Source organism: Bufo gargarizans, chromosome 2 (assembly GCF_014858855.1).
Source record: "Bufo gargarizans isolate SCDJY-AF-19 chromosome 2, ASM1485885v1, whole genome shotgun sequence".
Taxonomy (NCBI): domain Eukaryota; kingdom Metazoa; phylum Chordata; class Amphibia; order Anura; family Bufonidae; genus Bufo; species Bufo gargarizans.
In genome coordinates, this window is record NC_058081.1 from 625,084,919 (window position 1) to 625,109,246 (window position 24,328).

Sequence of the window (24,328 nt, forward strand, 5' to 3'; positions counted from 1 at the left end):
TGTATATTAAGGGTACTTTCACACTTTCAGCAGAGGTATATATTTTTTTCCACAGATTTAAAAAGGTCTGCGCATGCGCGGACCGGAAGAACGGATCAGTCAATGCGGCAATTTTAATGACGGATCCGGCAAGTGTTCAGTATTTTTGGCCGGAGAGAAAACTGCAGCATGCTGCAGTATTTTCTCCTGCCAAAAAAGGTAAGAGGGACTGAACTGTTGCATCCTGAACGGAATGCTCTCTATTCAGAATGCATTAGGATAAAACTGATCAATTTTTTTTCCAGATATTGAGCCCCTGTGATGGAACTCAATACCGGAAAAGAAAAACCGCTAGTGTGAAAGTACCCCAAGAGGAGAGAACATCATTCCCAGACACTACTAGTGGTGGCGGCTTATCTCTAGGAAGAACAAATATTAATTTTGCCCGATCCTTCTCTCCCCTAACATCTTTTGGGAACTCCCTAAAAGCATTAGACTGTTGGCCGAACCCACCACTCAGCTGGTTCAGCCAAAAATACACTAATGTGTACATAAAGAGCTTAAACCGCCAACATCATCATGCCCCAGAATAGCTATACCATGGGGAAATTCAAGTATTTGTAATAAAGACATATCAGGAGAGCTGGCATAAGAGGCTGTCTGTTTGTCAAATATTTGACTCCCAGGTTATTTTTGACTGAAGATAACAAAAATAAATTAAATTATAATCTATATTACCAAAGCACGAACAAGAGGGTGAACAAGTCGTGTTAAGACTGTGCAGAATGTCCTAAATAGCATTTAAAATATGGAGGGTACAATATTTCAGAAAAGGCACTTAACTCTGAACAAGAAATGCAAAAAAACAAACAAAAACAAAACAATCCTAAACTAATAAAAGACTTGGACATCAGAATATGGACTCCTGGTTACAGCAGATTGGATATGGTGAACTGCGTCGTCACGTAGGCCAACTTCAGCTGACATCTAGCAGTGATCTGGACATCAGGACACGCTCCACACTGCAAGAAATAAAATGACAATTGCTCACAAAAAAGTATATTATAAGCATTAATATACACGCAGACACAACAGTGCTGAGTATTTCTTTGAGAGTCAACTCTGAACATCCATTCCCAGAAGCATATCCAGATGATGGGTGGGGGGGGGGAAGGTTCACCATTTGGCATTCCCTGCTATTAGCAAGACCGTCCAGGTAAAGACCATAACTAAATCCAGAGGGCCGACTATTTTTAGGCTTTGCACATACAGCTTATCAATGTCAATGGAAGTGGTGTAATGCAGACGAGGGTGCTAGGATGAGGACATCTGAAAAGGAACTAAGGGCCGTTTCACACGAGCGGATGCCGTAAAGGTCATCCGCAGCGTGAATGAGAGCCAAGCCCCGCACTGGATAGCAGAGACACAGAACATGATTGATAATGCTCCGTGCCGCTCTGATCTTTTTACTTCAAAAATCAGTGTCTTAAAGTTGTCACTGTAGTTTTGTAGTAAAAAGATCTTCAACAGGACAGGGGAGAAGGAGGCAGTCCCTCCCCCCTGTGCCGCTGCCACCAATGGGCTGATAGCAGGGAGGAGGAGGGGAGGGGCTGTGGCCACTGCACCACCAATGAATATAGTTTACACCTGAATACAAATGCAGGCTACACTGCAGGTGCCGGCCATATCCCATACCCAGCACCCAGCCTCTGACTGCGCGCTGCGATCCAGTGCTATTAACCCCTCAGGTATATTCATTGGTGGCACAGTGCACCGAAACCACCACCCCCCAAACCGCAGTATTATAAAGTAGAATCATTGGTGGCAGTTCCGCTCAGAGCCCCAGCAGTGTAAGCCTGGGGCTCCGATCAGTTACCATGGCAGCCAGGACACTACTGAAGCCCTGGCTGCCATAGTTGGCTCCCTGCTGCTGTGCGCACAAAGCAGCAGGGAAAGTGTAAAGTCCTTTTCACCCTGATAGAGATCTATCAGGGTGAATAGGACAAGGGATGAAAGATCTCAGGTTCTAGCCCCTAAGGGCGGGAAAGTTAATAAAAAAAATAAAAATTACTTTATTTAATAAGTTTAAATCACCCCCTTGCCCAATTTAACATATAGAATATAAATTTTAAAAAAATAAAAAATACATATCGCCCTGCCCAAAAAAGTGCGAACTATTAAAATATAAAAAAAAAACTCCTATGCGGTGAAGGCCGTAACAGGAAAAAAAAAAGAAAAAAAAAAAAAAAACACGTGCAATTTGGCTTTTTTTTGTCACCTTGCCCCGACAAAAATTAGGTAAGGACTGTTCTATTATGGTCCAGACGTTCCATAAAATCTGGAATGCAGATTTTTATTTTATTTTTTTTCCTCACGTGGTACGAGTTACAAGTATCGCAATACTTTTTTATGGTATCGAAATAGTCAAAATTTTGGTATCGTGACAACCCTAGGTTAGACATGTGTGTGTGTGTTTTTTTTTTATTATTCTACCATAATTATATGTATTTTAAATTTGGTTAGGAGCCAATGGCTCCTTGATATTTTTTTTTAGTCTGGAGCCCTGCCCATGGTGTTGCTATCGACATCTTGTGGAGCCAGGAAAAACCACACTCTTCTCGGCCAAAAGGGAGCTATAACTATTACCGTGGCCGCCTCCTCTCTGATTTTCTTGAGGACTTTGGTAGCATTGTTTAGTGGGGGAAAGGCCAGCGCATCCACAGCTCTCAGATGCGCCACTGGAGAAAGAAAAGAAGACCTCTACCTTCCTGTTTGCCCTGGTGGCAAAGAGATCCATTTCTGGAGCACCCCATAATAAGGCCATCTGATTGAAAACCTCCTGATCTAAGGACCACTCTCCCTGGAATAGCTGATGACAACTGAGGAAGTCCGCTTTCACGTTGTCCAAACCCCTTATATGTATTGCAGAAAGATAATAGAGAAGTTTCTGCCAGGCTGAAAATCTGATGGGAGAGAGACATTAGGCTCTGAGTTCTGCCTCTGATGTTTGGGAGACTCTGTACTAAGGCTATCCTGATTGGGACAGATTTGCTGTCCCAAATCCCCTGCAATAGCAGGGACCCCACATGGGCTGCCCAACTGGATGGGCTCGCATCCGTAGTTAAGGGGAGAACCGCCTCCCTGGTCAAAGGAACTTCTCACTCTAGATTTTTTAGATCCACCCACCACCAAGGAATCTAAGGTCTTGGAGGATAGAGATATCTCAAGAGTCCAGAGAGGGGAGACTTCTGTCCCAATCTCGCAGGATCTGAAGTACTGGGCCCATTTCACCCCGGAATAGTGGCTGTCATGAGACAGCCAGACTTCTGCAGCGGCTCCAAGAGGACACTTACGCCGCACGGGGTAACCCACCACACACTATTTTCATAGCCGGGGCCCCCGCAGCTCTTTTCTTGATATCCAGCGGATCAGATTCCCTCCTGCCCCTTAGGACAGGAAACAGAACTTGAGATAGAGGGGATAATCCCTCCTTTAAAAGGCAGTTCTGGTTCCAGGTCCCTGTCCTGAGGACGTGGAGGCGGTCTCTCCAGGGGTACTGTCATAGGTGATAAAGAAAAACTGATGGTTTGGTTCAGTCAGTTTTGTCTGCTATTGTGTTCAGGGTTTCAGTTTTTTCTGTGCGGGCGCAATCAGTTTTGATGCGTTTCTTGAAAAAAGAAAAAAAACGCTGAATATAGAACATGCTGCGATTCTCATGCAACACATTAAATGATGAGAGAAAAAGAACGCTCCTGTGCACAGACCCATTGAAATGAATAGGTCAGGATTCAGTGCAAGTGTTATGCGTTTACTGCACGCACTGCAACCCCACTGAAAAATCGCTCATGTGAAAGGGACGTTACTGTGACTCCTGGTATCAACGTGGACATTTATTTTTGTTGAGCGGTTAAACACATTAATATCATTTTGTTCAAAGTCATCCTACTGTCCAAGTTGTGTACTCACCAATGATAATAATGATGATGATCACGATGACTGCAATTAATATTGCCCACATCTGTAGAGAGAAGCACAGTTAGTATGAGGGAACCTCTATGAACAGGACATTGCCTGCGGACACTAAATATTTTTTTACTTTACAGCTTGTGGGATAATGATTGCATAAAAATGTACCGATCATCCCAGATACATTTTTAGAATAAGCCATGATGTGTGTGCTTAAATTCCCAACTGCATGATGTGATTTTCAGCAGCACTCATAATCTCATCCCCCTCCCTGGCGCCATCTCTAATTTGCAGTTTTTCATGAGCTCAGCTCCAGAATGTGTAGGCAAAGACTGTTCTCCTACAAGTTGGGAGCAGTGCACTGCCAGCTCACAGTTCTGTGCTAGCTTCTAATGATCAGCATACCAAGTGAGCTCCTCATGTTCGCCCCGCCTCAATAACTGATCAGTCACCATGTCCTTTATTAGACATGTGAACCAGCAGCCTGTCTGAGGAACAAACATTCCTTCCCTCCTTCTTGGATTGCTTGGACCAGTGCATCAGACGAGGAGGAAGCTTGTTCCATCTTCCATGTACTGTTACTGCAGTTACCAGTAATTCCTTGATTGCCCAAGAGAATGTTACCTTACAGTTCTTCCACCAGTACTTCCTCTTCAGCTTGGCCGCGCTGGTCTCAAACTGTGAGGCCCCAGCCTGCAAAGCATCTGCTCGGTCATCCAGGTCAGAAAGTTTCTGGTCTCTCTCCAGGACTTTGTCCACATTGACTCTCATGATGTCAACCACCTAACGATTTAAAAGAAACATAGTGACCACTCCAACACACTGCATGAAGACCAATTTCCAAAACATTTCAATACCTTCTTTCAGACATTAAATAAATGAAACACTAAAAAGGCAATACAAGAATAAAAGAACCAATAGGTCTATCCAACTGCAATACACCAGACTCCTGGCACAATGGGAGGACAAAAACTGGTGTATATGCCTTGCACCAAATTTATTACATGTTTTATACCCCCACTAGACAGTGTTTAAAAGTAGTGGTGTAAAGTAAGCCTAGCGTATTGAAATCTGGTCTTAATAAATTCTCCCCCATGTCTATGCAGGGGATTTGGAGCTTTGTAACAAGCTTCAGCAACAGAATGGGGACTATCCAGAGGATGTGCCATAATCACTTGACGGATATAGGTGTCATCTCTGGGACCAGCACCTATCTCAAGAATGGAGGCCTCTGTCTGGAAACAAATGCAGAGGTGGCCAGGATTATGGAAATAGTCAAGAGTGCTGTGGTACATTGTTTCCATAGATCCCATAAAATTGGATAAGTGTTACCTCAACAGTAGCACAGTGAGCATAGCCGTTTCTGGAATCCCCGCCAGCTTTGCAATCAAGCGGACGCTTTGATGTGGTAGCAGGCCTCCATTCTACAGACATGAGTGAGTGAGGATATGGCACCCCTTCAAGCATAACCTTCCAAAACTAACATCTTTGCCCATTTCCCATTTATAACCTGCAGTTACAGCAAGGCTCTCTTGCGATTAGAAACTTGAGGTCATGCACTGGACCCTAAGGGTACTTTCACACTAGAGTTATTCTTTCCCGGTATTGAAATCCGGTAAAGGGTCTCAATACCGGAAAAAAAAACGCATTAGTTTTGTCCTTACGCATTCTGAATGGAAAGAAATCCGTTGAGTATGCATCAGGATGTCTTCCGTTCCTTGAACGGTATTTGACCGGACAAAATCCTGGAGCACTACCGCACTTCCCGGACCCGGAATTCATTTCCATAGAGATGCATTAATGCCTGATCCGGTACCAAGTGTTCCCGAAATTGCCGCGTTGCCGGATCTGTCTAACGGATCCGGAAAAAAAAAAAAAAACTATTTGTCTGCATATGGTTTGCCGGATCCGGCAGGCAGTTTCGTTGCCAGAACTGCCAGCTGAAATCGAACACCACTAGTGTGAAAGTACCCTAAGCTTTGCAGTACAGCACTTAAAGGTTACCCAAAAAATAAAATAAAACTGCCAACAACTAAGAAATTACTTCCTGCAAAAAGTCATTCAGAAAATTATGAATGGGAAAATCCATTCTTCAAAAGCTCTGTCCCTCGACTCTACATCAATATGATCAGCTGAAGCACAGCTTGAGGAAGGGTACAGTAATTGGCTTGAAGAAAAGGAGAAGAATAATTTGGAGCTGCAGGACACGGGGCTGGAGTAGTATTTCAAGCCACTGACACACAGTTAGAAATAAAATAATAAAAAAAAAAATACATATAGACGCAGAGAAACTGGACAAAAGCGACGGACAAAAATAGATGTTTGCCGGAAACCCATTCTCTGCATGAATTATCTGCTTTGATGCTGGATAAATAAAGCGTCTATCAGAACTAGGTCTGTGAACACTGCTGAGGAGATACTTGCAGCGTGACAATGCCACTACCCTCTTGACACAGCAATCAAGTGACTGAAATAATATTGTTCTATGGCTGACGTCAGGCACATTAACCCCTGTGAGCCAGCCTCCCTGCCAGGACTTCTACAAGCTCCGCCATACGCTTAAAAACAAAATTAGGATGTAGATGACGGCAGTAAACATCATTGGGCTGAAATTAAGTCGCTGTCCCGTGGTTTGCACACATGATCTATTTTGCAGGACAACTATGAATGTATTGGAGCAGATGAACCGAATGCTCACCTCATTGACCTGAGCTTGAGTCTGCTGGAGGCGCCGGTTACTGCTCGCACCATCACCGGATGCTGCAGGGGATGACCTGAAAGAACCAAAGGATTAGAAACGCAGAGGTTTAAAAATTAGATAAAAAATATATATTTATATTTATTCTCCCAATGGCAAATGTCTGGTTATATCTGTAAAGATGAATGAGCTATATCTGTACCAATGAATGAGGTAGATACTTGGCTATGAACATGCAGCATCAACTTACCTGGCTCCATCCGATATGTACAACTCCGCAACCAATTTTAAAAAAAATTACAATCCATCTAAATTGAAAAACCCTATAGCTTTGTGCATACATCCCCGAGGTGGACCTGTGTGTCTCCATGGTAACAGACTACAAACAAACCATGTGTGGTCTGATCCGCCATCCATTTGTCCCCTTTTCACTGCCAAGTTTCCATATGTAGGGACTAGCTCTAATGGAGGGGGATTACTAGATTTGTTTGTACTTGGCCACCATGCAAACACCAAGGATTACATGGGAGCTGTAGGCACAAAATTATAAGCTTTTTAATTAAGAAGTTTTCCCCAAAAAAATGCATTGATTTTGAGGCTATGATATGCCATAAGATACAAATGGAAGAGGAGTGTTTTAGCTCCAATGAAGTTTTCCAGTGATACCAAGTTTCTGACCGCTTTGAAATATGCCATTACTGTATGCCACCATTTACTAACCACAAGCATATTCATTAGGGCTCATGCACACAGATTATAGCCGAGTGATGTCCGTGTTGCATCCTCTTTTTTTGCAGATTCATTGTAACAATGCCTGTCCTTGTCCACAAAATGGACAAGAATAGGACAATCTTTGCAGACATATGGATATGGAATGCACTTCAAGTGTGGGTTTGTATCAAGTGTGTGACTTTAGATTACGCGAGTATCTGTGAGAGCTAAATTAATTTGTGTGCATCGCTGAGTGGCTGTGCCTGACCTTATTGTACTCTATACATAACAAGTCAGAGCAGTGTAGTCTAGGTTATACACTGACTTGCTTTTGCTGCCAGGTTTATTTCATAGCAGCTGAGAGTATACTGTGATGAAATGTTTTCTCTTCCTTCTCCAGGGTGTTGCAAAGGTGAGTAATTAGGGTGTGGCTATCTAATTAGGAGAAGTTAAATAGCCAGTCTTGAGGGCAGCTCAGTCCTTTAAATCAAAAGGGGGGAGGGGGAAACAGTTTGAGAGTTTGTGAAGTTTCGCGTGCTTGATTTCCAGTGTGTGTTTGTATTAAGTTTGTGACTTTAGATTATGTGACTTGAGATTCAGGGACTTTTGGAGGGGACTACAGTAAGTTAGATTCTTATCACTTCAACAAATGGTATTTTTCTCTCTTTTCTGGCGTAATCCCCACTTAGTACGTGTTCCATTATTGGCAGCGCAGTCCAGTGCACATCTTGTCTTATGTATGCAGTCCTGGAACAGCCGTTTAAAGGTTGCATATCTGTTCAAAATGTGAGCAAATCGCCCGCTTGGAATCGCACATAAAGGATCTAAAACGGGGGGGGGGGGGGGGGGGGAGGAGAATAACAGTTAGAAAGCGGGGTAGAGGGAAGAGTGCCAGGGAGGCTAGCCCTGATCTGACACACCACAAGTTTGCACAGTTGGCAGAGAAGGGGGAATGTCAGTTCAGGGAGAGCACTGCTGCAGCCCGACCCTTCCTCTGCCAGTCAGGAAAATGTCAGCTCCAGTAAGCAGGGGACCAGGGCAGGCCAGACAGGTTCTGGTAGTGGGAGACTCAATTATCAGGGGTACAGATAGGGCGATCTGTCACAAAGACTGGGATCGTTGAACGGTGTGTTGTCTTCCTAGCGCTCGAGTTCGACACATTGCGGATCAGGTCGACAGATTACTGGGAGAGGCTGGAGAAGATCCAGCAGTCATGGTCCATATTGGAACCAATGACAAAGTTAGAGGTAGGTGGAGCGTCCTTAAAAATAATTTTAGGGATTTAGGTCACAAGCTTAGGGCAAGGAGCTCAAAAGGTAGTTTTTCCGAAATACTACCGATACCACGGGCCACACAAGGCAGGCAGCGGGAGATTAGGTAGGTTAACAAGTGGCTCAAGAACTGGTGTAGGAAGGAGGTGTTTGGGTTCCTAGAGAACTGGGCCGACTTCTCTGTTGGCTACAGACTATCGTAGGGATAGGCTGCACCTCAATGGGGAAGGGGCAGCTGTGTTGGTGGGAAGAATGGCTAAGGACTGGGGGAGGGGAATAACGTTATAGGATGGGAACATAGTGCAGATAGTGACCAGGGTGAGGTAATTGGACTGGGGAGGAACTAGAACAGTTCAGAAGGAAAGCTGTAGGTTAAAAACAATAAAAATGAAAATACATAAACCTCAAAATTGTATGTATACTAATTCCAGTAGCCCGACTAATAAAACTGGTGAACTGGAATTAGTGAGGACTATGACATAGTGGTAATAGACATGGCTGGATGATAGCTATGACTGGGCAGTTAATGTACAGGGTTACAGTCTGTTTAGGAAGGATCGTTAAAACCGGAGAGGGGGAGGGGTCTGCCTTTATGTAAAGTCCTGTCTAAAGCCCACAGTTCGAAAAGATATAAGTGAAGGACATGAATATGTGAAGTCAGTAGGGATCGACAGATATTGATTTTTTTAGGGCAGATACCGATAATGTGTGAACTTTTAGGCCGATAGCCAATAATTTATACCGATATTATGTGAATTTTCATTTTTGAAAAAATAAATTCCTGCTGAAAATTAATGTTTATTGTTAACGTGTAGTTTTTTTTTTGTAAATCTTTCATTTATACTATTTTTTTTTATTTTTATTATAACTTTTAGCCCCCTTAGGGACTAGAACCCTTGTCCTATTCACCCTGATAGAGCTCTATCAGGGTGAATAGGATCTCACATTGTCCCTGCTGCCCTGGGCTTTGTGCACACAGCAGCATGGAGCTTACCATGGCAGCCAGAGCTTCAATAACGTCCTGGCTGCCATGGTAACCGATCGGAGCCCCAGCAGTGTAAGAGGAGGAGGGGAGAGGGGACCCTGTGGCCACTGCCACCAATGATTAATACTGGGGGGGGGGGCACACTGCACCTCCAATGTTGTTAATAATGGGGTAGGGGTGCACTGCGCAATCAATGAAGATAAATCTCTCATTTATTCATATACAGGAAGCGGGAGCTAGCTGCAGAATCACATAGCCAGCTCCTGACCTCCATGAGCGTTGGCTGCGATTCGGGCACCTGAGGGGTTAACTACCGCAGGTCGCAGCTGCTTGTCATAGAGGTCGGGAGCCTGCGAATGAATGAATGAGTTATCTTCATTGGTGGCCACAGCCCCGCCCCTCCTCTTGTCCCCTGTCCTCCCATTGGTGGCAGCAGCAGCACAGGGGGAGGGAGACACTGCTTCCTTCTCCCCTGTGCTGCTGAGGGAACACAGAGCGCTGACAGCAGCGCGATCTGTGTTCCCCATACGCTATCAGAATATCAGCAAAATAAACGCCAATACCAATAAGTCAAAATCCTCAATATCGGCCGATATCGGTAAAACCGATAAATCGGTCGATCCCTAGAAGTCACTGTGGGTATAAATACATGAAGGCAATAATACTAATAGGAGTTTATTATAAACCACCTAATATACCAAAGTCCACACAAAATCTGCTGCGAAACGAGATAGATGAGGCGGCAAATCGGAATGAGGTGCCTCAAATTTTTGCAGGTGACCCTAAACTGTGTAAAGTAAATAACACAGAAGAGGACAGTATACTGCTACAGATGGATCCGGATTGATTAGAGGCTTGGGCAGATAAGTGGCCGATGAGGTTTAACACTGACAAATGTAAGGTTATTAATATGGTAAGGAATAATGCAAGTCACCTGTACATACTAAATGGTAAAACACTGGTTAACACTGACATGTAGAACCCAGTGTCAGGCAGCTGCTGCCAAGGCCAATAAAATAATGGGTTGCATCAAAAGGGGCATAGATGCCCGTGATGAGAACAATCCTACCACTTTACAAAATCACTAGTCAGACCACACATGGAGTACTGTGTACAGTTCTGGGCTTCTGTGAACAAGGCAGACATAGCAGAGCTGGAGAGGGTTCAGAGGAGGGCAACTAAAGTAATAACTGCAATGGGGGACTACAGTACCCAGAAAAATCAAAATTAGGGTTATTCACTTTAGAAAAAAAAAAAAAGGGGGGGGGGGGGGAGATCTAATAACTACATGTATAAATATAATCAGGGGACAGTACAGAGATCTTTCCCATCATCTATTTATCCCCAGGACTGTGACAAGGGGACATCCTCTGCGTCTGGAGGAAAGACTGTTTGTACAAATAACAAAAACATAGAAGAGGATTCTTTACGGTAAGAGCAGTGAGACTATGGAACTCTGATGAGGTAGTGATGGCGAGTTCAAAGAGTTCAAGAGGGGCCTGGATGTATTTCTGGAGTGTAATAATATTACAGGCTATAGCTACTAGAGAGGGGTCGTTGATCCAGGGAGTTATTCTGATTGCCTGATTAGAGTCAGGAAGGAATTTTTTTTCCCCTTAAGGGCTCTTTCACACCTGCGTTGTGCGGATCCGGCATAGAGTTCCGTTGTCGGGGCTCTATGCCGGAAGAATCCTGATCAGGATTATCCTAATGCATTCTGAATGGAGTGAAATCCGTTCAGGATGCATCAGGATGTCTTCAGTTCCGGAACGGAACGTTTTTTGGCCGGAGAAAATAGCGCAGCATGCTGCGCTTTTTGCTCCGGCCAAAAAAAACTGAAGACTTGCCGCAAGGCCGGATCCGGAATGAATGCCCATTGAAAGGCATTGATCCGGATCCGGCCTTAAGCTAAATGTCGTTTCAGCACATTGCCGGATCCGACGTTTAGCGTTTTCTGAATGGTTACCATGGCTGCCGGGACGCTAAAGTCCTGGCAGCTATGGTAAAGTGTAGCGGGGAGCGGGGGAGCAGTATACTTACTGTCCGTGCGGCTCCCGGGGCGCTCCAGAGTGACGTCAGGGCGCCCCAGGCGCATGGATGACGTGATCGCATGGCACGTCATCCATGCGCATGGGGCGCTCTGACGTCACTCTGGAGCGCCCCGGGAGCCGCGCGGATGGTAAGTATACCGCTCCCCCGCTCCTACTATGGCAACCAGGACTTTAATAGCGTCCTGGCTGCCATAGTAACACTGAAAGCATTTTGAAGACGGATCAGTCTTTAAATGCTTTCAGTACACTTGCGTTTTTCCGGATCCGGCGTGTAATTCCGGCAAGTGGAGTACACGCCGGATCCGGACAACGCAAGTGTGAAAGAGGCCTAAGTTGGGAAATTTGGCTTTTACCTCAGTTTTTTTTGCCTTCCTCTGGATCAACTTACAGGATAGCAGGCCGAACTGGATGGACAGATGTCTTTTTTCAGCCTTAGAAACTATGTTACCATGTTGCCAGTATGATGTGGTACAGGGAATTCCAACCAGTAGAGTTAGAAATTACAAAAACTTCCCACACACCAAGCCCTGTATAGTACAAGGTGTGATGGAGCCCAGCCATGTACTGTACATTTACATAACTGCAGCACATGTCTACTGTACTATGCGCAGCTACATACAGTACACCCGCAGGGAGGGAAGTGCTGGCTTGGCACTAAGTACACGGAAACTAAATGTTCAGAGGAAGGTTGTAAAATTCTTGCCCAACAGGTTACATCAAAGCCGCTTACTTCATCTCATTAGCATCAAGCATTGCAAGAATGTCTACATTATTAATGCAGGCCTTGAGGCCAATAGTCAGATGTACTTGAAGTTTTTTGCCTTTTACAATTTTATTTTTTGTATTTCATATGAGGTTGGGGAAAACATGCACAGTGTGGAAGTTCTCAATGCATCCAAAGTGCAGGCCACTTGTGCACCCCAAATTAAAGCGGCGTCTGGATAGGACTGGGACTGACTCAAGTCAGAAAAGTTGCTGCCACTTCTACCGCTAAAGCCAAGTTCAGGACAAACATACAACCTCAAAAGTGTGGGAAAAGCTACCCTACTGTCCTAGTAGCTGCCTACCAGTCACAAGAGTAGGCTAGAGGACACCGCAGTAGAGACCTTGTCATAGGAGCTTACATCCTTCCCCTTCCAGAGAGGCATTGAGCATCTGATGACTTACATACGGAGGAGCAGTACAGCAGTGTGTGGCTGCAGGCTATTGTACAGGAGGTTACAGATAGTCGCGCCGTCCCATTATGCAACAGTTTAGAGGAGTTTTCATTGAAACCTGTGAAACAAAGCCAAGTACAGTTCAGCCTGTTCCATATGTAATTCTCTAAGTCTCCTGGCCGATCCATCCAGATTTCACATGTACATTTCTGAAACAGAGAACACCCATTAAAGCACTATGTTTCTAGCTGGAGCACGTGGAACACAGTCCCAGGCTGGTGACAGTAGGCAATTAGTGCCGACGGAAAACCAAGAACAGAGGGGGAGAACACCTGACTAAAAAGCATAACGCCTGGAAATACAAATATCCAAAAGTGTAATGGAGAGGGGTGCCAAGAAGTCCGAGCCTGGACCAAGCTGGTCTGTAGGACAAGAAAGATTCTGAGCAGGGCTGGAGGTGGCCTCAGCGAGGGGGATGACATGGCAGCCATTCATCAAGAGAGAGACTATATGAACTGGAGGTGTCTTTGTGCGACAACCTGGTTACAATGTTATCATTGGGATAATTTCCTAGATGTGCAGACTGGCCATAGACACTACAGGGAAATTTCCTGGTGGGTATGTAACCATCTGATGCTCTATACTAGTGTATTACTGTAGAGCAGCGGCTGCATGAAGCGCGCGGCGTCATAGCAACCAATGACGCCGTGCGCTCATGCTGTCAGCAGGAATCCCGGCCGGGTTTCCACGGCCCGCTCTCGGCCGCGGAACACGGCCATGTGCATGAGGCCTTACATAAACCACCCAAACATGACCCCATTTTAGAAACAAGGTATTCAAAACTGATTTTACAAACTTTAACACTTTAGGTGTACCACAAGAGTTATTGGCAAATGGAGATGAAATTTCAGAATTTCAATTTTTTGCCAAATTTTCCATTTTAATCCATTTTTTCCAGTAACAAAGCAAGGGTTAACAGTCAAAAAAAACCTCAATATTTATTGCCCTGATTCTGTAGTTTATAGAAACACCTCATATGTGGTCGTAAACTGCTGTATGGCCAGGGTGCACAAGGAAATGAGCGTGGTGATACCTAATATGTATCCATTTTTATTTTAGTTTTACAAGATATTATTTTTGAAAAAAAAAAAAAAAAAATAGAAAAAAAAAAAAATGGGTTTTAGTGTCTCCAAAGCAGTATATATTTTTTTTTTCTTCTCTCCCGTGGGCGATTGTCTGTGGCCAAATAGAATTAAAATTGGGGAAGGGGATTATAAATTTAGTACTCCATGGAAGTGTGGTACTCCCTGAAGCAACAGTCAATGCAGAGGCCCGGATGATCGGGGCATGTGTCACACTGAGTGGTGGTAGCCTTCCGTATCCCCCTCCTGTGACACACACTGCACTTTTTTGGTACCGTCCCTTCTTTCCAGTATGTGTTGGCCAGGGAAGATCCGGGTGCCTCCAGTTTCCGAGGTACTCCGGCCTGCTCTTTCCCATATACCGATTGTAGTCCACGATACAATCGGGCTTGAAGACATTCTGCATTATCTGCATAATGCAGGCATTTCCGAATGGCCTCAAAACTGGAAGGTGTCATGGCCATACAGTAGAGTGGGGTCTAGTAGAGGACGTCCCTACTCCAGTAATGCTTGACACTTTTTTTTTTTTTACTAGGCCCATGTGCAGCACGAAGCCCCAAAACGTACTCATTAGGCTACTTTCACACTAGCGTTCGGCTGTCCGCTCGTGAGCTCCGTTTGAAGGGGCTCACGAGCGGACCCGAACCGGATCCGTCCAGACTTACAATGTAAGTCAATGGGGACGGATCCGTTTGAAGATGCCACAATATGGCTCAATCTTCAGGCGGATCCGTCCCCCATTGACTTTACATTGAAAGTCTGGACGGATCCGTACGAGGCTATTTTCACACTTAGCTGTTTATATGCTAAAATAATGCAGACGGATCCGTACTGAACGGAGCCTCCGTCTGCATTATTATGATCGGATCCGTTCAGAACGGATCCGATCGAACGCTAGTGTGAAAGTAGCCTTACGGCTGCATTGACCGGAGTCCAGCCACCGGACTTAGCCAAAAAGGAGCCCGGGTGTTGAGCAAGTTTGTTTGCTCCACCCAATTCACAAAGTGGTCACTGAAAAAGTAATATTCAGTGAAGCCCACAGTGGGAATCTCTGATCAGCGGTGGGGTGGGCGATGCGCTAACAGTGGCCGGACGCCAAGAGTCAGCGCACGCACACAAATGTAAAAAAACACGCCCCGCAGAAAACGGAAGCCGCCCGTGTGCCTTCCGCAATTTGCAGAACGGAAGGCCCATTGTAGACATGCCTATTCTTGTCCAATAGGACATGCTATTTTTTTTTGCGGGGGCCTCGGAACGGAGCAACGGATGCGGATACGCCTGTGTCCTTAAGAGGTTAAAAAATAGGTTTCTTAAATTTGTAAATATATATATATATATATATAAAAAGAAACTAAAGATCCGACTTAGGCCTCATGCACACGACCGGTTTTTTTCACGGTCCGCAAAAACGGGGTCCGTGATCCGTGACCGTTTTTTCGTCCGTGGGTCTTCCTTGATTTTTGGAGGATCCACGGACATGAAAAAAAGTCGTTTTGGTGTCCGCCTGGCCGTGCGGAGCCAAACGGATCCGTCCTGAATTTCAATGCAAGTCAATGGGGACGGATCCGTTTGATGTTGACACAATATGGTGCCATTTCAAACGGATCCGTCCCCATTGACTTTCAATGTAAAGTCTGGAGTTCTTTTATACCATCGGATCGGAGTTTTCTCCAATCCGATGGTATATTTTAACTTGAAGCGTCCCCATCACCATGGGAACGCCTCTATGTTAGAATATACTGTCGGATATGAGCTACTTCGTGAACCTCAGATCCGACAGTATATTCTAACACAGAGGCGTTCCCATGGTGATGGGGACGCTTCAGGTTAGAATACACTACAAACTTTGTACAAGACTGCCCCCTGCTGCCTGGCAGCACCCGATCTCTTACTGGGGGATATGATAGCACAATTAACCCCTTTAGGTGCGGCATATTCCCCTGTAAGAGATCAGGGCTGCCAGGCAGCAGGGGGCAGCCCCCCCCCCTCCCCAGTTTGAATATCGTTGGTGGCACAGTGTGCCAACCACCATCGGCCCCCTCCCTCCCTCTATTGTATTAAATCGTTGGTGGCACAGTGTGCCAACCACCATCGCCCCCCCCCCTCCCTCTATAGCAGTAACATTGGTGGCAGTGTGCGGTCTCAACAGTAGAAGATTCATACTTTACCTGCTTGCTGCTGCGATGTCTGTGTCCGGCCGGGAGCTCCTCCTACTGGTAAGTGAAAGGTCTGTGCGGCGCATTGCTAAAGAACTGTCACTTACCAGTAGGAGGAGCTCCCGGCCGGACACAGACATCGCAGCAGCAAGCAGGTAAAGTATGAATCTTCTACTGTTGAGACCGCACACTGCCACCAATGTTACTGCTATAGAGGGGGGGAGGGAGGGGCGATGGTGGTTGGCACACTGTGCCACCAACGATTTAATACAATAGAGGGAGGGAGGGGGGCCGATGGTGGTTGGCACACTGTGCCACCAATGATATTCAAACTGGGGAGGGGGGGGTGGTCTGCTGCCTGGCAGCCCTGATCTCTTACAGGGGAATATGATAGTACAATTAACCCCTTTAGGTGCCTGAAGGGGTTAATTGTGCTATCATATCCCCCTGTAAGAGATCGGGTGCTGCCAGGCAGCAGGGGGCAGTCTTGTACAAAGTTTGCAGTGTATTCTAACTAGAAGCGTCCCCATCACCATGGGAACGCTTCTGTGTTAGAATATACTGTCGGAAATGAGTTTTCACAAAGTGAAAACTTAGATCAGAAAAAGCTTTTATGCAGACGGATCTTCGTCTGTATGAAAGCAACCTACGGCCACGGATCACGGATGCCAATCTTGTGTGCATCCGTGTTCTTTCACGGACCCATTGACTTGAATGGGTCCGTGAACCGTTGTCCGTCAAAAAAATAGGACAGGTCATATTTTTTTGACGGACAGGATACACGGATCACGGCCTCGGCTGCAAAACGGTGCATTTTCCGGCCACGGATGCACACAACGGTCGTGTGCATGAGGCCTTAGTTAGTGACTCATTCGATTCTTTCTTAGACTCCCTGTACAGTGTGCCCCCCAGTATAAGAAACATTGGTGGCACAGTGTGCCCCCCCCCCCCCCAGCACCCCAATATAAGAAACATTTGTGGCAGTGCGCCCCCCCACCAACACCCACCCCAACATAACATTGGTGGTACAGTGTGCCCCCCCAACACAAGAAACATTGGTGGCTCAGTGGGAAGTGCCAATAAGGGTTAAAAAAATATACATTTTTTAAATTAACTCACCTCCTCCAGTTGATCGCGTAGCTGCCGGTCTCCTGTTCTTTCTTCAGGACCTGTGGTGACGTCACTGAGCTCATCACATGGTCCATTACCATGGTGATGAATCATGTGATGTATCATGTGATGAGCACAGTGATGTCACCACAGGTCCTTTGACAGGTCCTGAAGAAAGAACATGAGACGATCAATTGGAGGAGGTGAGTTAATTTTTTATTTTATTTTTTTAACCCTCATTGGCACTGCCCACTGCGCCACCAATGTTCATTATATTGAGGGGGGGCGCACTGAGCCACCAATGTTTCTTATATTGGGGGGGCGCACTGCGCCACCAAAGTTTATCATACTGGGATGTTGGGGGGGCCCACTGCGCCACCAATGTTTATTATAGTGACCTTTTACTAAGCATTCTGTATTAAAGAATGCTATTATTTTCCCTTATAACCATGTTATAAGGGAAAATAATACAGTGAATAGACTTTCATCCTAGCAACCATGAGTGAAAATCGCACCGCATCCACACTTGCTTGCGATTTTCACGCAGCCCCATTAGCTTCTATGGGGCCTGCGTTGCGTGAAAAACACACAACATAGAGCATGCTGCGATTTTCACGCAACGCACAAGTTATGTGTGAAAATCACCGCTCATGTGCACAGCCCCATAGAAGTGAATGGGTCCGGATTTAGTACGGGTGCATTCCGGTATTTTGAATGCCAGATCCGGCACTAATACATTCCTATGGGAAAAAAAAATGCTGGATCCGGCATTCAGGCAAATCTTCAGTTTTTTTTCGCCGGAGATAAAACCGTAGCATGCTGCGGTTTTATCTTTTGCCTGATCAGTCAAAATGACTGAACTGAAGACATCCTGATGCATCCTGAACTGATTACTCTCCATTCAGAATGCATGGGGATATGCCTGATCAGTTCTTTTCTGGTATAGAGCCCCTGTGACGGAACTCAGTGCCGGAAAAGAAAAAACGCTAGTGTGAAAGTACCCTAAAATATTAAGTTTAAATCCCCCTTTCCCAATTTTACATATAAAATATATAAACAATAAATAAACATATTACATAGCACTGTCCAAAGTATTAAATTATTAAAAAATATCTCCTATGCGGTGAGCATTCGCCATTTTCTTGTCACCCCAAAAAATAGGATAGGACTGTTCTATTATGGGCTGAATGTTTCATAAAATGCGAAATGCACGCTTTTTTTTTTTTGCGCAGTATTTAGTATCTCAATACTTTTTTTATGGTGACGAAAGCGAATCAAAATTTTGGTATCAAAACAACCCTACGCCGATCTGATCGGCGTAGCGTTGTCACGATACCAAAATTTAGATTCGGTTTCGATTTGGCGACTAAAAATTTGATTTGGCTCCTAAATTTTTCAGTTCAGGAGCCAATGGCTACTAGGTATTTTTTTTTTAGAGAGATAGAGAGATAGACATACACAGCATGATGGTGTGTTGTGAACAGTGCAGTTATGGCAACTGTTTCGCTTGGTGAGGGAGTTATTTCCCCCCCCCCCCCTCATTTTTTGGGGACTTTTCCACTGTAACTGACATCCAGGGGAGACCCAGTTATAGTCATCAGGATAATAGGTTGTCCAAGATAATTAAAAATCTATTGCGAGCCCCCAAATGTTTTAAAGGTGTTATCCCAACAAATAAAAATATATCTATCTATCTATCTATCTATCTATCTTACTCATTTACCTTTAAGCCTCATTCACACGTGAGTGTTTAGTCAGTGATTCTGAGCCAAACCCAGGATTGGAGCCTCCACATAAGGTATATGGGGAAAGATCTGCACCTGATCTGTGTTTAGAGCCGCACCTGGTTTGGGCTTAGAATCACTGACGTGTAATTGAAGCTTTATGTGGAGCACTTTCTTCCCCTTCTGCGGGTGGGCAGTAGCTCATCAAGTACCTGCATCTCCCAGGAAGCACTGAAATTAACAGTTAACCCCCTTCTTTCCCCTGCATAGAAAATAGTACCTATAACCCCAGAGACACATATCAAACATTATGCCCCCCCCCCCCCCAATTTATTTTCATCCAGAGAAAGATATACCGTAGCTATATATCTGTAGGAACTTAGAAATAGTGATGAATGAATGTAAGGGGTCTCAGCCAATCCACCATGAGATCACTACACCTGCAGTGAGGAAGAGAAAGAAGAAAAGCTACACATACCGCTTTCTCCAGCTTCGTTCTATGGGCTGCTGGTCTGGTTGTCCTGCTACTGCTCGATTATAAACTGCACAGTGACCTACCGGTATACGAGACATGACCGCTGCAGTCACCCACTGTCACAGCTTCCTGCGAATCAATTTTGCCTAATAGCAGAAGAACTATTAAGAAGTGCACACCTCAATAATTTTGATGCATCTCAGACCATCTCCCCTTCATCAATTTATCAAACTACAAATTCTCATATATTTGGGGGGGGGGGGGGGGGGGGGGGGAATGATACAGTAAGGGACGTGAGAGTCAATGGCTTTTATGATGTGAGGTTTAGCTCTTGAACCCTAGAATGACTGAAGCAATACTGCCCTCTGGTGTTAAATAGACAAAACACACACACCACATAGTCTAGCACCGATGATGACCCAGTAGAGGAGAAAGCTCACGTAGGCTTCAAGGCCTTTTACAACTTTTCCAGTTTTTGAGATCCCAAGCATTTTATACTCGTGTAAATCCACCTAGTTATATGGCCGCCATTCAGGCGTTCCCATGGCTAAGCTGGGGCCAATACTGCATATAGCAGGGTCCAACAATCTTTTCTGTCTGAAGGACACAGTCATACTGAACCAAGGGCTGAAATAAAACCTAAAGAGGTATTACCAATTAAGAGATTTAGGGCATAGGCTGAGGGCGGGGAATGAGGAACACTCATTGCTGCATTTACACACAGCAATGATCACCGCTGTTATTACGATCATTCATCCCCATACATACACACTGCTATTCGCTGCACTTTTTATACAGGACAATGGGGGAGATTTATCAAAACTGGTGTAAAGTAGAACTGGCTTAGTTGCCTATAGCAAACAATCAGATTCCACCTTTCATTTTTCAGAGCTCCTTTGGAAAATGAAAGATGAAATCTGATTGGTTGGTATGGGTAACTAAGCTAGTTCTACTTTACACCAGTTTTAATAAATCTCCCTCATTGTATTATTGAGACACTAATTTTTCACGCCCTCACCAACGCTGAAGATGCCAATCCTGGGCTTGCCATGTAGTAATTTAATTGCTTTGAACATTTAGTAAGTGTTACCCTGCTTTCACACCTGAGCGTTTCTCAAACGCGCGTTTTACGCGCGTTTTTTGTCGCGTGCTTTTATGCACGTTTTTTGTAATAGTAAACGCGCGTTTGTGTGATTGACTGCAGTGTCCTATGGCCACAAACGTGCGTCAAAACGCCCCAAAGAAGCTCAAGTACTTGATCATGCGTCGGGCGTTTTAAAGCGCGATCGTACGCGCTGTAAAACGCTCAGGTGTGAACTTAGGGTTAGGGCTCTTTCACACTTGCGTTGTCCGGATCCGGCGTGTACTCCATTTGCCGGAATTACACGCCGGATCCGGAAAAACACAAGTGAACTGAAAGCATTTGAAGACTGATCAGTCTTCAAAATGCGTTCAGTGTTACTATGGCAGCCAGGACGCTATTAAAGTCCTGGTTGCCACAGTAGGAGCGGGGGAGCGGCATACTTACAGTCCGCGCGGCTCCCGGGGCGCTCCAGAGTGACGTCAGAGCGCCCCATGCGCATGGATGACGTGCCATGCGATCACGTCATCCATGCGCGTGGGGCGCCCTGACGTCACTCTGGAGCGCCCCGGGAGCCGCACGGACAGTAAGTATACTGCTCCCCCGCTACACTTTACCATGGCAGCCAGGACTTTAGCGTCCCGGCAGCCATGGTAACCATTCAGAAAAAGCTAAACGTCAGATCCGGCAATGCGCCGAAACGACGTTTAGCTTAAGGCCGGATCCGGATTAATGCCTTTCAATGGGCATTAATTCCGGATCCGGCCTTGCAGCAAGTGTTCAGGATTTTTGGCCGGAGCAAAAAGCGCAGCATGCTGCGGTATTTACTCCGGCCAAAAACGTTCCGGTCCTGAACTGAAGACATCCTGAATGGATTTCTCTCCATTCAGAATGCATTAGGATAAAACTGATCAGGATTCTTCCGGCATAGAGCCCCGACGACGGAACTCTATGCCGGAAGAAAAGAAGTGTGAAAGAGCCCTTATCCTTTACAATGACCCCCCCCCCCCCCCCCCCTCCAGCAATATTATACGATTAATCTCTCCTACCAACTCCTGCATGTTAGGAGAGGTAGGCTGAAGCCAGTATTGTGCGTGTTAAGTCCCATATTTTAGCTATCGCCTGCCTCCGACCATACCTGCAGATTCTGTAGGTAATTTTTGCGGAATCTAAAACACAGATCTTCATATTATATGTAGACCCCCAAAGGACCACAACATATATTTAAGGTTCAGAGGCCAGAGCAAGCGGAAGGTGCGCGAAACGGCCGTCGCCAGCTGAGCACTCAGCACACACGCCTGTATCCGCCCCAGCCTGCTGTTACTTTGTACTCGTCTTTTCTGGATTAAAGACATCTTTTTGCTACACCCGGGTGAGTGCCGCTATCATTTCTTCTCCATTGTTATATCATATGTTTAAGATATGCCTCAGGTTCCTAGGACACTGGGCCTTTAATCACACCCCCATCCTAAACAGCAGCCGAGGAGTTTTAAAGATCCTATGAAACTCTGACCGAGAATTTCTATTATTGATGGGACTTCTGAGAGGACTATTACAGTGGGGGACGCCCTGGCACAGTATCAACTTGGCTACACCAGGTTTGCAGAACTGTGTCGGTCAGTGGCTTTTTTTGAAGGCACTGTGTTGTAATTATTTAAGAGGTAATATTTATGTAATAATATTTTCAGGGGGTTCTGTTTCTGCAGTGATGTATTTGGTAGCATTCGGGAGCACAGCAATCAGGGTGGCAGCAGGATGCCACTGTGCGGACACTAGAATAGGGAGTATGTGTTGAGAAGGTGGGGAGGACGATGGAAAAGTAAGGAACATAATATGTCTGTGAGGCAAACTCTGCAAAGACAAGATGTGGTTGGAAGAAGTCATCATGGCGGTCTGGGCTTGAAGATAAAAGAACATTTACATCACAGGAGGAGATTTTAAAAGTAATAGTCATCCATCAAGGATCCAAATTTGGAGTCTGTCATTTTGACAGGAAAATAAGTGCTGCATATTGTGCTATTCTTTTCATCACATATGAAGGAACTGTTGAGGGATGTTCTGAACAGAGCCCATGACAGTGGCATGAGAAAACATACTCTTAGGCCTCAGGCACACGACCGTTTTGATCCGCATCCGAGCTGCAGTTTTTGCTGCTCGGATGCGGAACCAATTCACTTCAACAGAGTGCCGTCCGATTATTATTATGTCCATTTTGCAGACAAGAATAGGCATTTCTACAATGGGCCGCCCGTTCCGTAAATTGCAGAAGGCACACGGGAGGCTTCAGTTTTTTTGCAGATCCATAGTTTGCAGACAGCAAAAGACAGAACGGTCGTGTGCATGAGGCCTTACTGGTAATTTCCTTTTCTTGAGTACTCCACAACAGCATTATGCCTTATTTACACAGTCAGTGTTCAGTCAGTGATTTCCATCAGCGATTGTGAGCCAAAACCAGGGGAGGCTATAAAACACAGAACAGGTGCAGATCTTTCCCTTAGGGCTCATGCACCCAACCGTATGTATTTTGCGGTCGGCAAACAATACGGAATGCACACAAAAGTCATCTGTATTTTGCGGAACAGAACATCTGGCCCCTAATAGAGCAGTACTATCCTTGTCCATAACCCGGACATTAATAGGACATGTTCTATTTTTTTGCTGAACGGACATCTAGAAACTGAATGCACAGAGTAACTTCAGTTTTTTTTTTTTTTTTTTGCGGACCCATTGATATGAATGATTCCACAGTGTGCTGTTGTGGAGGACTCAAGGAAAGGAAATTACCAAAGAGTAATTAAGTTTTTCCTTTTCGAAGAGGCCGCATCCATCCCCATTCACCTGTTGGGACAGAGAGAAAAATATCAAGAGCTTCATGTTCTTGGCTGAAGCAAAGGGATCTACCTGAGAAGTCCAGAGTCTTAGGCCCCTTTCACACGGGAGAGTATTCCGTGCGGGTCGGATCTCTGTCTTCTTCTGTAATGTTGAGCTGCCAGCTAAGGACCTGTGGTGACGTCACATCACATGATCCAATCACATGGTCCCTCACCATGGTGATGGACCATGTGATGAGCACAGTGACGTCAAAGGTCCCATTTCCTGTGCACATCAAAGACGACAGAAGAGAAGCCGGCTGCACGATCAAGTGGATTAAGGCGAGTTAAATTATATATATATATATATTTTTTTTTAACCCCTCCAGCCTTATTGTACTATGCAGTCTGTATTAAGAATGCTATTATTTTCCCTTATAACCATGTTATAAGGGAAAATAATACAATCTACAGAACACCTAACCCAAACCCGAACAGAACATGCTGATTTTTCTCACGCACGTGCAAAACGCATTACAATGTTTTGCACTCGCGCGGGAAATTCACGCATTTTCCCGCAACGCACCCGCATCTTATCCGGGCAAAAAACATGACACCCGTGTGAAAGAGACCTTACAGTTACTTGATGCAAGACTCAAATCGCCGAGTCTCCACTCCCCTGGATGGACCCTGTTATATACACTCACCTAAAGAATTATTAGGAACACCTGTTCTATTTCTCATTAATGCGATTATCTAGTCAACCAATCACATGGCAGTTGCTTCAATGCATGTAGGGTTGTGGTCCTGGTCAAGACAATCTCCTGAACTCAAAACTGAATGTCAGAATGAGAAAGAAAGGTGATTTAAGCAATTTTGAGCGTGGCATGGTTGTTGGTGCCAGACGAGCCGGTCTGAGCATTTCACAATCTGCTCAGTTACTGGGATTTTCACGCACAACCATTTCTAGGGTTTACAAAGAATGGTGTGAAAAGGGAAAAACATCCAAAAT

The 24,328-nt window shown here is 45.2% G+C and overlaps 1 protein-coding gene across 1 annotated transcript in view; it reads right to left on the reverse strand.

Moving 5' to 3' along the window:
• Positions 1-226: 226 nt before the first annotated feature.
• The window catches only part of LOC122926846 (vesicle-associated membrane protein 3-like), a 37,605-nt gene continuing 13,503 nt past the window's right edge, over positions 227-24,328 (reverse strand). Inside the window, exons 2-5 of the mRNA XM_044278348.1 lie at positions 6,644-6,719; positions 4,570-4,728; positions 3,946-3,997; positions 227-1,001 (exon numbers count right to left, since the gene is read on the reverse strand). Of these exons, the coding sequence (XP_044134283.1) occupies positions 985-1,001; positions 3,946-3,997; positions 4,570-4,728; positions 6,644-6,719 (304 nt within the window). The 3' untranslated portion in view covers positions 227-984. The remainder of the gene's footprint in view (positions 1,002-3,945; positions 3,998-4,569; positions 4,729-6,643; positions 6,720-24,328) is intronic.